Source organism: Podarcis liolepis (genome assembly GCF_965112155.1).
Source record: "Podarcis liolepis genome assembly, chromosome: 12".
NCBI classification, from domain to species: domain Eukaryota; kingdom Metazoa; phylum Chordata; class Lepidosauria; order Squamata; family Lacertidae; genus Podarcis; species Podarcis liolepis.
Window position 1 is genome coordinate 47,759,926 of NC_139563.1, and position 14,782 is coordinate 47,774,707.

The 14,782-nt window shown below is 42.8% G+C and overlaps 1 protein-coding gene and 1 long non-coding RNA gene across 2 annotated transcripts; one reads left to right on the top strand and one right to left on the bottom strand.

Annotated features, from left to right (window-relative positions):
• Window positions 1-9,562: 9,562 nt before the first annotated feature.
• LOC310690353 (phospholipase A and acyltransferase 3-like) lies at window positions 9,563-11,149 on the bottom strand (the record flags this gene model as incomplete). Its single annotated transcript, XM_083469112.1, has 3 exons — window positions 9,563-9,756; window positions 10,363-10,631; window positions 11,047-11,149. Coding segments are annotated over 3 exons (423 nt in total), but the record flags the coding sequence as incomplete, so codon positions are not given.
• Window positions 11,150-11,194: 45 nt separating this feature from the next.
• Window positions 11,195-12,228, top strand: LOC310690114. The gene is made up of 2 exons (XR_014517917.1): window positions 11,195-11,873; window positions 11,910-12,228. It is a non-coding gene; the product is annotated as an uncharacterized lncRNA (long non-coding RNA).
• Window positions 12,229-14,782: the final 2,554 nt, after the last annotated feature.

Sequence of the window (14,782 nt, forward strand, 5' to 3'; positions counted from 1 at the left end):
CACTGTTTGCTGGTTTCCCCTTCTTTTTGTGCCTTAGAATACCCTCCCCCCATTCATTCATTCATTCATTCATTTGCATAACTGATAGCAAAGCAGTTCACACAACTGACAATAATAAAATCACCCACACCCAAAAAGCGAACACAAAATAAAATCCAATGAAATATGAAGCAGAACTTCAAAACAGAAATACTAAGCAGTGTGATCAGAAAATTAAGAGCCAGGGGAAACCTGATGAAACGAGTTCTTTTCTTTATGTTTTTTACTTATATCTGCTCCATCTGTCTCTTGTCTACCAAATCTTATGCTGTAATAAGCATATTAGTTTTTTTAAGTGCCACAGGACTGCCTACCTGCTGTTTTTACTAAAACAGATTTGGTTTTCCATCTAGAGTACGCCTGTTTTTGAAACTCAAAGAATCTAGTGGTGATTTGAGCATTTGGACATGTTCTGTGTAAAGGATGCATGAGGTTTATCAAACCACCTGTTGCAGAGCCTATATGAATCAGAGGAGCTGCTCCAAACACTCAGGAAGTTGAACATCTAATCCAGGAGAGATTTCCCTTTTCATCTAATGAAACTAGCTCTTTGCTAGATGCTCCCACTGCCATCTGGGTTCTGGCAGTAGGCCAGAATTGGCCCTCCCTATGATGCTGAACTTCGCAATGCCTACCATCCCCAGCAGGAGCTGATGGAAATTGAGAGTCTAATCTCTGGAGATTCCCCACTCCTGCTGTAGGTCAAGACTGGCTAAGTCCGTCAGCAAAAGCCCAATGGCCAACCTTCTTGCACCCAAAGGTTTCCTATTTCCCACTATCTCCACAGTCATGTAGCTCCTTCCAGCCAGTGAGACTGAGGGAGCACAGGATCTGAGTGACATTTTTGATGCTGGTTTTCCTTGAGGGCTTCTGGAGCAACCTGTTTACAGCAGTCCAGGGAGAGGCTCGCTGATGGGATTCTATGTTTGCTCTGATTTAATTTATGCGCTTTCCAGCTGCCAAGCATCCATGTCTTATTATACACAGGACAGTCCTCTGTTTGAAGGTCTCTCTGTTCCAGATCAGGTTAAAGATCAAAAACCCTAAAAAGGGAGAGCAGGAGGAGTCTTGAAATTGCCCATCAACACTTAGCACTTAGAGAAAGCACACGCATCAATCATCCAATCATAGTCTTGCTCACTATTGTGAAATATATTGTATGTCTATTTAGAATATAGTAGTTATGTCTAAACATATAGTCAGTGCTTTTTTTCTGGGGGTACGCATACCCCTAAACATTTTGTGAACCTTTGTACTTTTGTCCATTTACTGTATTTATTTTTCCTGATTTGAACTATAAAATGGTGCTTTTCTTGAGTCAAAATGAGAGTATCCCTAAACATTTTTTTTAAAGAAAAAAGCACTGCATACAGTTATAGATGCAAATTAGCATGTGGGAATTTCATGCAAAGTTGTGCCCTTTTTTTGTCCTCTGTTTTGATGATGCATTCCCGCTTCTTTGTGGATGTGTTAGGGGCCACAGGAAGATGAAACTGAGTCACCAGTTAATCTGTTTTCTCTCGTAGGGATCTGGGCAAAAGTTGCCCAGTATTTGCCCAGTAAAGGTAAAGGGACCCCTGACCATTAGGTCCAGTCATGGATGACTCTGGGGTTGCGGCGCTCATCTCGCTTTATTGGCCAAGGGAGCCGGCGTACAGCTTCCAGGTCATGTGGCCAGCATGACTAAGCCGCCTCTGGCGAACCAGAGCAGCACACGGAAACACCGTTTACCTTCCCGCCGGAGCGGTACCTATTTATCTACTTGCACTAACGTGCTTTCAAACTGGTAGGTTGGCAGGAGCTGGGACCGAAGAACGGGAGCTCACCCCGTTGCGGGGATTCAAACCACCCATCTTCTGATCGGCAAGTCCTAGGCTCTGTGGTTTAACCCAGAATGCCACCCACGTCCCTAAGGATAACCAATTTTTAAAAATTGATGGAAACAATATGCAGATCTGATCAATTTCAAGATTTAGAACTCCTAATTAATCCAATATAAGAGTTTGTTTCTACCCTACAGCTGCACTAATAAAAATGCACAGGACAGCCCAGTGAGCTACCTAAAAAGGTGTACCATGTTATTTCTTTTAAACAGGTAAATTGTGAATTCAAAGAGTAGTTCTTCGGGCAATGATATCAACACAATTTAAGGAGCAGATGCAGCCTTAGACTGCAATCTTAGGCACACTGATATGAATTTAGTCCACTGAATTCAGAACAAACTTCTGAGTAATAATGCAAACGATCTCATTCCACAAGAACAAGATCAACAGGGCTGTGACACTGTGCTCTTGAAATTCAACAGCATCTATCGCTAGAGGGCAGCAAGACTTAGGGAATAAATGGGGAGTGGCTGTGTGTGTAGAAGGGCAGGTTTTCCAAAGAGATTTTGGATATTTTGCAAACACGCTCAAATTATGGCACAAAAGCAGCAGCCAGAGAGTGCCATTCCTTCTCACTGTCTGGCTTGGGCTAAGGACAGAAGAGAGAGAAGATCATCTCTTGAACCCTGTGGAAGGTGAACAAGGACTGACTGACCAAGTAACCTCTACTATCCTAGCATCTGCAGACAGCCCACCTAGCGCATCTACGAATTCACCTGGCGGCCCTTTGTCAGGTGGGGCACCTAGAAAAAGGAGGCGGATCCCCAAACACACTGTCCTTCCTTTGCAATCTGAGGGCCATGTTCCCTCCTGAGCAACTTTCCAGGGGCCACGTGCCTGTGCCAGATGGGGCCCGAGGCGAAATGCAGGTGCAGCAAAACGACGTGAATCTTTGTGCAATAGGTGACATTCCAGCCAGGCACACATAACTCTCAAACTAGACAAAAGAGAGGCATTGTCATAGTTGAAAAACACATCCCAGCCAGTCAACAGCACACGAAGGAGGAGTGGAGGAGGGGCATTGACATATCAGAATCTCCGCTCGACCGAGGTGATAAAGCTCATCCTCCTCCAGCCGAGTCCTCCAGAATCGCCTCCGACGATAATTAACGACCTGAGCCTCTGGCTCCAGGCACATCCCATTCAGCAGAGAATCAAAGCAGCACACGGAAGTGATGAGATTTATGGCTACATGGCTATGCTTTATTTTCTAAGCTACGCAGACAGAAAAAAATACATCATCTCTCTGTGAGAGCAGAGAGCAACCGAAAACAAACAAAGGAACAGGAAACCAGTAACGTCTCTGTTATGTACTAAAGTTCTCACCCTGGGCCAGCAGGGGGATAGTGTAGATAGTTTTCACTCAGGTCCACGTCAGTTATTTTAGGCGGGAAACCCTGGGTTGTTGTTGCTACAATGTTGATAGCCGGCTGCCTATAAAAGCAGGCCGGCTGAGCTGTTTGCTGTTCAGTTCTGTCCAGCTTCAATAAAGAGCTTCTCTGGAGAAATCACTGTGTCATCTGCTATGTTCGCCCACAACTTAACACTGGTGACGAGGATGGGATCGATGGACATCAGAGCACAGCCAGATGCAGCCACCTCTGAGCAGAGCTGAATCACTGAGCGGAATCACTGAGCGGAATCACTGAGCGGAATCACTGAACAGAACCAATTCAGAGCTGACTGTTCTGGCTAGAGCACGGTGTTCCATCCATCGCCCTTCACGCAGGCATCGGAATCATGGCTTCACTTGTGCCTCTACCGCCGTTTGCGCCAGCCTCTGAATCATGGGACTCCTACCTCACTCGGTTCGACTGCTACCTCCAAGCCAGTGAGCTGATGCAAGTATTACAGGAGTGTAAGTGGGGCCTATTCCTCAGGCTCTGTGGGCCTGAGGTGTTTGAGACGGCCCGAGCATTGGTTGCGCCTGAAGCAGTCCAGGCAACACTGTGGGACACGATCCAAGAGAAGCTCCGCAACCACTACGCACCAAAGCCATCCAAGATTGCTGCCCGCCATGCGTTCTACCGCCGGAACCAGGCAGAGGGGGAGTCAATCAACAACTACACCACCGCCCTGCGACAGGCTGCAATGCACTGCGAGTTCCGAGACTTAGACGATGCCCTGATGGATCGAATCGTCTGCGGGGTCCAGGACATCCATCTATGTTCGCCCACAACTTAACAGTCTCATCCGTCTCCCGTGAGACTTCCAACAGTATGGAATCCCAGGAATGTAAACAGAGTCCTGTGACTCCAAGCACTGCACAGTGACAACACACAGAAACCAACATCACATGTGTGACCTGGGAAGAGAGAGTGTGAAGAGCCTCAAAGCTGGATAGAAACGTTGGAGGCTCCCAGGTCTAAGGTTGCCTGACCCTGTGCTGCCCTCAGAGATGGCAACTTTCAAAGCCCTATGTGGAGAGGCTGGGGATTGAACCTTGGACCTTTTGGGTGCAAAGCAGATTCTCTTACCGCTGAGCTAAAGCCCTTCCAATCACTCTTAAGGAGCAGAGTTCAAGGTCTAGTGTCTGATTCAAACAGGAACTCTGTCCACCTGTCAAGATTGGTGGGATTCCACTTATTTACCTTAATTGTAACTGATGTCAAGTGCAGAAACAGGTTTGGTTTGAAGTGCTTCTGTTCGCTCTAGACGGATAGCGTGAAGCAAGCCTATCATTTTGACAGCTGCCAAATGCCAAGCAAGAATTTGAGTCTTCACGCTGTATCCTGTGACTCAGCAATCACACTTGGTTTCGGTCTTGGATGCAGCTCAATAGCACCCTTGCCTCACCCCCCTCTGCTTCATGAACGCTGGACCGTCTGCCCAAAAGTGTGTCGGAATCGCAGCAAGAGAAAACATCTCTTTCAACGTCCCTGTATGCATAACGAGCTGGGAAATATGCAACCGTTTCATCCCGAGTTTGTGCCAGCTTTCCGTAGAAATGATGCATTTGGTGTTTGCCCTTATGCAAAGCAAATCAGGGTTCAGGACATCCCTGGTGCCGTTGAAATGTCATGACCCGCTGATTTGCACTGATAAATTAAGCTATAATTTCCCTGATTGGCCTTAGGCTAGATGCTGTATCTCAGCTGCTGCCCCCCACTGAAGGAACACAGGGCTACAAAATGCTTTTGTCAGACAAAATGCTGGGTCAGACGAAAGGTCCATTTAATTCAGTATTCTTTTTCTTGCAGTGGCACTGAAGGGCCATTAGAATATTGTTCTATATATGATCCCAAAAACTCTTTGAGGCATTTTCTCCTCTCTCATATGTTATCCCAAAACCCCGTTCCTTTAAGGCCTGGAGGTTTTACACCAGCCAGAAGAGCAAGGCTTTTTCTCCTCCCTTAGATGTTACAGAGAAGGTGGAGAATGTGTTGCTTAAGCAAATGAAGATAAGAACAAGGCTGGCAGGGCCTCTCAAAATTTTGTTCAAGGTTGTAAAGAGATAAGGAGGACTCAGGAATGCCCGTTGCTAATATGCCCATGTAAGGAAATAGAAACTTAACATACATAGCTGTCAACTTACAGATTTGAAATTAAGGGACCAGCAGCCTTGAAAATAAGGGACCAGCAGCCAAAATAAGGGACCTGCAGCCTCACCTGTTCCAGGCACTCCAGTCTTCCTGTCCTCCTGCAGTCTGGTCAAACTCATGCTGGTAGCTTCGAGAACACTGTTCAACCAACTTTGTAACCAGAGGTTCAACTGAATAGAATCTGAATCACATGCGCCACAAGGCCTGTGCAGCCTCAACTTAAGATGGCTCCCCAGCCTGGCTTTGCACTGCAAAGTTTGCAGCAGCACGTGCAACAAAATGGCGTCCAGCATTCAAAAACTCCCTCAGCTTGCATTAACTAGCCACACACAAGGCATGCAAGCTCCACCCCCAGTCATTCTTAGACTTCTTATTGGGTGAGCAACACAGCCAAGCAACACAGTTGGAGCCTCCCTCCTCCCTGGCCGGCAGGGAGGGAGGGAGAGGAGCTGCTTCCTTTGAAATTTAAGGGACATCATTTAAGGGACATCCATCAATAAGGGACAGCAGCGGGACATGGCGCTGGAATAAGGGAGTGTCCCTTCAAATAAGGGACACTTGACAGCTATGTTAATATAACTTTCAATTTCCCAGAAATCAGGTGGTTTACAATAAATCAGGTGGTATTGTATTCTGCAAATGTATAAAAAGCTGGCTTGCTCAGAACTGAGTGTGCAGACTGCGAGCTTATTGCGCATCACCTTTGCTATGCATATGCATTTCAAATAAACCCTGTGGTACCCTGCAAGGTCGTTTTGCCACTTTGTGTGACTCTGTGCTCCGGGGACCCAATAGCAGACAAGGAAAAGGTCCTACAGCACAAGAGAGGTATGCTGTCTCTCGAGATTCTGTTTTAAGTATCATGGCCAATAGCCATTGATCCACCATGCTTTCATTCTCCTTATCCCTTCCAAACCCCTCTAGTCATTGCATCCTGGATTCCATAAACAAATTACTTATGGTGTGATTTCACAGACCCCTTGGCATGTGCCAGAACTGAGTGTGCAGACTGCGAGCTTATTGCGCATCACCTTTGCTATGCATATGCATTTCAAATAAACCCTAGAAGGTTCAGAGTGTGAATGGTGGCAGGCAGTGATGCTCATGCAGACATTGGAGGAGAGGTGGGAGCTTGAAGACATGGATGCAGTATTCACATGTTCCTGAACTGAACGGTAGCTTTTCAGCTTGAGATAAGACCCCTTCTTATGCCCCTGTGTTTTCTTCTCCCCACTGCCACACACAGCACATAAGTGTCATATAAAAACAAAGTGTGCCTTTCTCCCCTTCAGTAATATTGTTTTATCTATGTGTGAATATATGCAAATTCATTCAGTTGATTAACTGAGTTAAACTTATATGATTTAGCACAGGGGTCAGCAAACTTTTTCAGCAGGGGGCCGGCCCACTGTCCCTCAGATCTTGAGGGGGGCAGACTATATTTTGGAAAGAAAAAAAATGAACGAATTCCTATGCCCCACAAATAACCCAGAGATGAATTTTAAATACAGTGGTGCCTCACAAGATGAAATTAATCCGTTCCGCGAGTCTCTTCATCTAGCGGTTTTTTCGTCTTGCGAAGCAACCCTATTAGCGGATTAGCGCTATTAGCGGTTTAGCGGCTATTAAAGGCTTAGTGGCTATTAAATGCTTAGTGGCTATTAAAGGCTTAGCGGATTAGCGGATTAGAAAAAGGGGGGGAGCGGGGGAAAATCGGAACACTTGCAAGACGTTTTCGTCTTGCAAAGCAAGCCGATAGGGAAAATCATCTTGCAAAGCAGCTCAAAAACGGAAAACCCTTTCGTCTAGCGGGTTTTCCGTCTTGCGAGGCATTCGTCTTGCGGGGCACCACTGTAAAAGCACACATTGTTCTCATGTAAAAACATCAGGCAGGCCCCATAAATAACCCAGAGGTGCATTTTAAATAAAAGGACACATTCTACTCATGTAAAAACACGCTGATTCCTGGACCGTCCAAGGGGCCAGATTTAGAAGGCGATTGGGCCAGATCCAGCCCCTGGGCCTTAGTTTGCCTATCCATGATTTAGCCCATAACCTATCCTACCTTGGCTTTAAGATCCATCAATGCAGCTCATCTCGTTCTTCCGCCTCCAGATGAAGTATGCAGTTCAGTAATCTTAGACAGGGCCTTCTCAGTGGTAGCTGCCCTGGTTGTGAGATGCCGCCCCCCTTGAAGTTTAATTGGTGCTTACATTGCTTGATTTTCTGTGCCACCTAAAGACTTAGGTACCTCTTTGTCCAAGTTTCTTTTGGTGGGGAGAGGGGCTGCTATAGTGAGGCCTAGTGTGTTTATATTAAAAGGAGACTGTGTAAGCCTATGGTAAGATTTCTGTGTTGTTTTAATGTTACTGTGTATATATATAATTGTTTCGCATTTAAGGGCAGGATGGAAATGTTTGCTACTAACCCCAAAATGGAAAACGATCGAGGTCCCAACTAAAGAATGGCAACGTAAGCTGATGGAATATGCACAGCTTTGGACTTAACAATATAGAATAAGAGAACAAGAAGAACACACATTTAGAGAAGATTGGACAAAGTTTATTGGATATATGGGAAATAATTGTGTACAACTGAAAATGTTGGCAGCATGCAACAGTGTAAATAAATTCAACATTGTAAATAAGTTTTGATTGATGTTATAATGGTTTAGTTTATGTAAATGGTTTAGTTTATGTAAAATAAGCAGGGATTTATGTTATGCAAAATGAACCATGGAAAGAGAAGAAGGGAGGTCACTGATATTTTAAGGATGTTTAAATGAGTATTCAAAACTGTAAAACAAAAAAATTAATTAAAATTATAGATAGATGATAGATAGATATGAAATGTTTGCTACTACTATTCATACTAATAATATGATTGATTGATTGATTGATTGATTGATTGATTTAACTAACTGGCAGCTTTTTTTAAAAAAAGTCTAAAAGTGGTTAAAGAAATGGAATTTAATGTCCTCTTTTAGAACAAGCCGTTCCCAAAAATCCTCTTGTGAATGTTCTTGTAATAGGTTCTCCATGTCAGACCTACAACTGCCAAGTTAACACAGTAAAATGTGGTTTATGTCAAGCCTTGGTCACTGCGTGACATACTTTACGAGTCACCTAACTTAGCTTTGTGACAAAATGCTTGAACATGTTTTGCTCCCCCAATATGCCATCTTAGCATTTTAATTTGATATGGAGCTTATGCCGTGAAATGTGTACAAAATTTGAATGATGTGTCCCTGTAACAACTAAAATATTGTCTCAGTTTTTCCCCAGGTATAACTGGTTAATAACCAGGGCTTTTTTAAAAATTAAACAATTCTGAACACCTCAATTACTTGTAAAGCCTAAATGTGATTAGTCAAAAGATCATGGTTAAATACTTCTGCGTGAAACGGAGTTAATGGAACCTAGTGTACACTGAGCAGTTTTAAACCATCACACAATTTTTCAACATCACAGTGGGCATTCAGGAGGGTAAGAACAGCAAAAGGGCTACCTGACTTTTCTCCGAAACATTTGAAGCGGGCTTTTGCATTAACTCTGTAGGGAGAACTTTAGATTGAAAGTGGAAAGGTCTGTGATTACATTTCTGACTCATGCCACAAGGCATTTTACTTCAGGAGTGCTGTAGCAATGAACTGTGACCAGAGGAAAATGGGAAGTTGGGGTGAAGGAAGAAGGATTGAGGGCTGAGATTTCAGCTAAACGCACCAGTAAAGAAGACTCTTTCCCCTCCTCCGTTGAAGGGGGCTATGAAAACCCAAATGCCAATGAATTCACAAGCTACACTGTTGTGGGATTCTTTATACAGGCACGTATTGATTTTTAGCAACTGAGGCCTGCAGCAAAATGTTGTATGTGTCAAGGGTGGCCTGAAACAAGATGGCGGCATCCATTCCAAGTACAGAAGTTGACCAGGCTGGCAACTGAACCTTACTTCAACGTTGATCAGTGTTCTCTACCACATCTAGAGGCAGCAGGGAGAAATTTGATTCAATTCACATTCAAATTCTTAATGCACAAACTTAAACAGAGCCATCCTTCAAAATTTACACCAATGGATGAAGACAGAAAACCTAAATCTTGATTGATTTGATGTTTTCATTTTTATTCAATAACTCTTGTTCTTTTATAATGGGATCTTGTTAGAAGCCAACCTAGGATTGTCCTCCAACAGTCTTTTAGATTGTTCACATGTCTCATCATATATTTAACACCAACTAATGGTGTTTACGAACGGAACATGTCTGGTATCCGGCTTAGAACAGAAACAACTTCCGCCTGCAAAAAATAAGAGGTTTAAGCATTTTTATTCACAGCAACTGATGGTCCTTCATTTCTCACAGCTGAGTTGATATAAAACATTGCTTTAAATGTTTCTTTTGGAGACAGAAAATAGCCAGATTTGAAATTCTCAAATTCCAAGGCAATTAACTCTGGGTTTAAAATATGCTTTAGAAATTAATTCCTTATAAAAGAACATGCTGTGGTGCAAAAATATGTGTTTCTGTGGCTATATTAAAAGAATACAGACCCAACATTTTTCATCAGGGTACAAGCCTGTCATTAATTTGGAAGCCTGAGTTCTGAGTTTTTAATATTTTCATTTGTCCCTTCAGACATGAATGTGTGAACTCAAGTTATTTTTTAAAGTTATGATATCTATTTCTTTCCTGTTCTGGTTTGCAGTCCTTCAATATACTCCAAGTAAATGTTCAGTTCTGCTCCTCATCTTTGTAAATCAGGGTTAGAAATTAAATCTACATAAAAATAAAGTAAATTAACTGCTTCTTAATCTCACCTAATTTTCAGGATCAAGAGTTTAGAAAGAATTTCAATATCACAGCACAGATTGCCACTACGAAAACATGAATAAATTCTACACACCTGTCTACTGTCAGGTTGGCCATATCGTAGTATGGAGGCAAAATGTTCACAGTTCATCGTTTCCACATCGTAGTCTATCTCCATCCCAACACATTGGTTTGCAATGCTAATTATTTCACTTACAGGCCTGGCATTATATTTTCTGTCCTTCTTGTTGTTAACCTTCCAGCTGCTCATCCCCGCCACATATGAAAGCTTTTCTTTCTTCACCAGTGCCTTTGTTGTGTCGGCAGACAGGGGAATAGAGAAAAAACTTCCTGTACTCCCATCTCAAGAATAGAGAGAGAAAAGAAACTCAGAAGCAGTGACCATTAGGCCTGGATTCCCTGCATTTCATCAACAACATTGTCTTCAAGAAGTCATCAATAGCTGTTGTTTTGACAAATAATATTATTTTTTAAAAAACTGATAATCACTCTTATCTTGCCCAAGGAACCCAAAACAACTTACAACCAACCAGAATGCAATCTCTTGGCTACAAAGCAGTCCTGTAACTGGCTTACAACAATTGCAAGTATCAGGACATAGAACTTCCAGCAACAATTAGTCCCTAAGCCAGTGGTGGGGAACCTTCCCCCCCCCCCAAGGGCTGTGTTTCTTCAGGGGTAATCTGCCAATGTTCTCTATCTTATTCTTCCTTCTCATAAAATCACCCTTTTGTAGAAAATAATGGGAAGCTCTTACCTGCGGAAGTCAGGTGGACCACATATCCATCGCCTACGTAGATAGCCCAGTGTTGGTAACCAATTCGATAAATCTCAATCTGGTCTCCAGGCTTTGGTCTCTGCTAGATGTAAGTGGGCCAATGTATTCCATCGTAAAACAGCTGTGCAAGTTTATTCAGAAGTAAGTCCCACTAGGTTCAATGAAACACTCTCTCAAATACATAGGATCACAGCCACAGAGGCAGCCTTTTCTTTTATACCGTAGCTCAGGGATAGAGAACTTGTGGCCTTCCGGATGTTGCTGGACCACAACTCCCATAGTCCCTGGACATCAGCCATAGTTGCTAGGGCTGATGGGAGTTCAAATCCAGCCACATCTGGAGGACCACAGATTTCTTACACCTGTGTAGCTTATGGCAAATATTTCTCCCAGACCTCACTCTGTGGCATCGTTATCTTTTTTATTGTATTCAATATTTTCATTTTTACAAATTTGCACAATAATATTAAGCCAAAATACAAACCATACATTTTCCACTGACTTCCCTTTCCCCCCATCCATGGTTCATTTTATTAAACCTCTACCACTGCATATTCTATATTTTCCATTTTGTCTCTTTTTCACTTTTTGTTCCAGTATACTTCATACCGCTGTAATCCTGTGAACATTTTAATATGTTTGTAATGATTTTTCAAATATTCTACAAATCTTTCCCAGTCTTCTTTAAAAGTTCTTTCTTATTCTAGGGCTGCCATAGGTCCTAGCTGATTTTTGCTGAATCCAGCTTTAAAAAATGCCCCCAAAGTGGAAACTCTGGCCATTTATTGGTGTGTGTGTGTGTGTGTGTATTCACCACTGGGGGGAAAATAAATACAGTTCAGATTGGGGAAAATAAATACAGTTGCACCTCAGTTTTCGAACAGCTTACTTCTCGAACTACTTGGAACCTGAATACTTCAAACCTGGAAATGAGTGTTCCGGTTTTGGAACCTTTTTCAGAAGCCGAACGTGCTCTGTTCTGAGTATAACTTCCATTTTGAGTGCCACACTTCCATGTTCTAGTGAGGGAAGGCAGGCAGGTGACAAGCGAGCAGGCACCTGCCAGCCTCCAGGGCTTGCTCCAGCCACTGATGCTACAACAGCAACCACCCCCTCCTCCAGCTGTGGCAGCCCTGGCGCTGAGCGAGGGAAGCCTGGGCCAGAGTGGCAAGCGCGCAGGCAAGGAATGCACATAAAAAATGCTGTTTACCTGACACACACACCCCTCCGCAGCAATGCCTATTTATCTATTTGTGCTGGTGTGCTTTCGAACTGCTAGGTTGCCAGAAACTGGGACAGATGGGAGCTCACGGGGATTCGAACCGCTGACCTTCCAATCAGCAAGCCGAAGAGGCTCAGTGGTTTAGTCCACAGCACCACCTGCTCCACTATGAGAACAGGATGCTGGACTAGGTAGATGGGCCATTGCCTGATCTATCAGGCTATTCTTTTGTTCTTTAAGTCTGAAAAAAGCACCACATCCTCTCCCGCCCCATCCAACACATGCTGCAGACAAAATGTTTACTGGTTTTATAATGAGCCAAAGGCAGAAACAAAAATCAGTTCAAATATTGCACAATAAAATCAAGTATAAAAATGAAAGTCAAGCAAACTTAAATATAAATATTTAAGTCAAGAAAACCTACATAAAATTACAGGCATATAAACAGTACAGAGCCCAGCGCTTTACTAAGTTGCTGCTCTTATTGTGGATTTCATTTCAAGCTCTCTTTTTGCAAGAAACCAAAACTTAGTATCCATGGCTTGCAGGAGCCTCGCTCTCTTCCCACAAGCAGATGAATTTGGCACCGTGTGATTATTCATTGCAGTTTTTGTAAGTCAGACTTGCAAGGCAGGGGGAAGGAGCTAAAGCAGAGCTTTCCAAACTTTTCACGCCAGTGACACACCTTTTATACACGCATCATTTTGTGACACAGTAATTCAGTTTCACTAGTAAACCGGAGGTTAAACTAACCCCTTTCCAGCCCGGGAGGAGCGCAGGGACCATCCGCGTGAAAACACCTACACACTGCAGCCGACACACGAATGTGTCGCAACACGCAGTTTGGAAAGTTCTGAGCTAGAGACAAAACTATCCTAAGCATTCTTACACAGAAGTTAGTCTCACTGTTTTCAATGACACTTTGCTCCTAAACTGCACGTTGGCTTGTAGCCAGAGATAGCAGGGTATAACAGACAGCAAGTCAAGTGGCAATTCTTACTTCAAAAAAAACAGTCCAAAGGAAAACAATCAAAGGGAAGGTATTTTGGACTGGGTGGTAATTGATAGAAAATATCCCCTATTCAAAGGGGTTCTTACCTCAGCCATAATGTTCTGCTCTCACCTCCTTTCAATTCAGATATTTTTGTTCATTTTCAGTTTCGTTTTAACTTTATATACTAAATAAATAAATAAATAAATAATGTTCTCAGCAGGGCAACAGTTGACGTCAATATAACATCTCCTGGCAACACTTCCTTAGTGTAGAAAAACAGCATGAAACGCATTTTACCTGCCAGGATATTTTTCCACAAAGAGGCCTAGAGCCCCCACCCCAACTCCCCAATATCTCAACATTTTAGAGGTCATTCCTGGTTCTTTTCACTTCTCGAAGTGTAACTAGATTTTTTCGATTCATGGCAGAGCAGAGAAAGAAAGAAAGAAAGAAAGAAAGAAAGAAAGAAAGAAAGAAAGAAAGAACTGGAAAAGCATTCCATGAAAAATGACTTCCACCAAAGGAGATATTGAAACAATCCCTCCCTTTGGATTCCTCTATGAAAACTGCTACTAAGATGCTTGCAGGAACCTCACTGACATCCATGAAAAATGGGGGGTGTGAATCAGATGTGAATAATATGTAACCCATCAAGTCAAAAGCAGCGCACTAGCTATGGGTTGTGGGTTTGGCCAGAGCTTCTGTCACTTTTGATCTCAGATGGGAACCAAAACCAGGAAGCAAAAACGTATTGAGACAGATGGGACTCTGTTCAACATTACTGAACGTTGGAGACAGTTTTGTTTAAGAAGGATTTCCCCAAGGCACAACCCAGTCATTTATGACTTGTACCTTGGTAGGAATGGTTTCATTGCCTTTTGAGTGTGTAGGAATGGTCTCACCGTTTTTAGAATTCCATTTTTTTTTGTATTTTTTTATCTTAGTCTTGTACTTTGCTTTGATGACCTCAGGCCATCAAATAATAAATGACTATTATTATTCGTCAAAACTTGTGTGCGCACTCAATGGTAAAATGTTTCGTAAGAGGAGGGACCTATTTCCCCCTTATATAAACTGGGCATTTTCTGTGGCAGCCCTAAGCAACGTAACAGAGGTGTGCCTGTCACCGTCATTATATAGCTTCTGGCAAATGCCAGAAGTAATTAATAAGAATAATTAATAAGAATAATTAACAATAAAATATTTATATATAATTTTCTTTTGCAGTTTCCTATCATACTGAGATTAGTGTTTATAGAAACGTCTCAATAGATATGTTCAGGAATATACACTTACTTTTTTAAAAATGTCAAATTAATGCACCACATTATCCCAGGGCAGTGCCACACAACAAATAAAAGTTGGCTTGAATTCCAAAGGCTGGGGTCACCAGGAACTGAAATCAGATTGAGCCTTCACCTCATTGGTATTCCTAAGTGTACCACTTTGTTTTATTTTCTCCCATTTTCATTTCTTTTACCATTCATACGTTTGGGGGG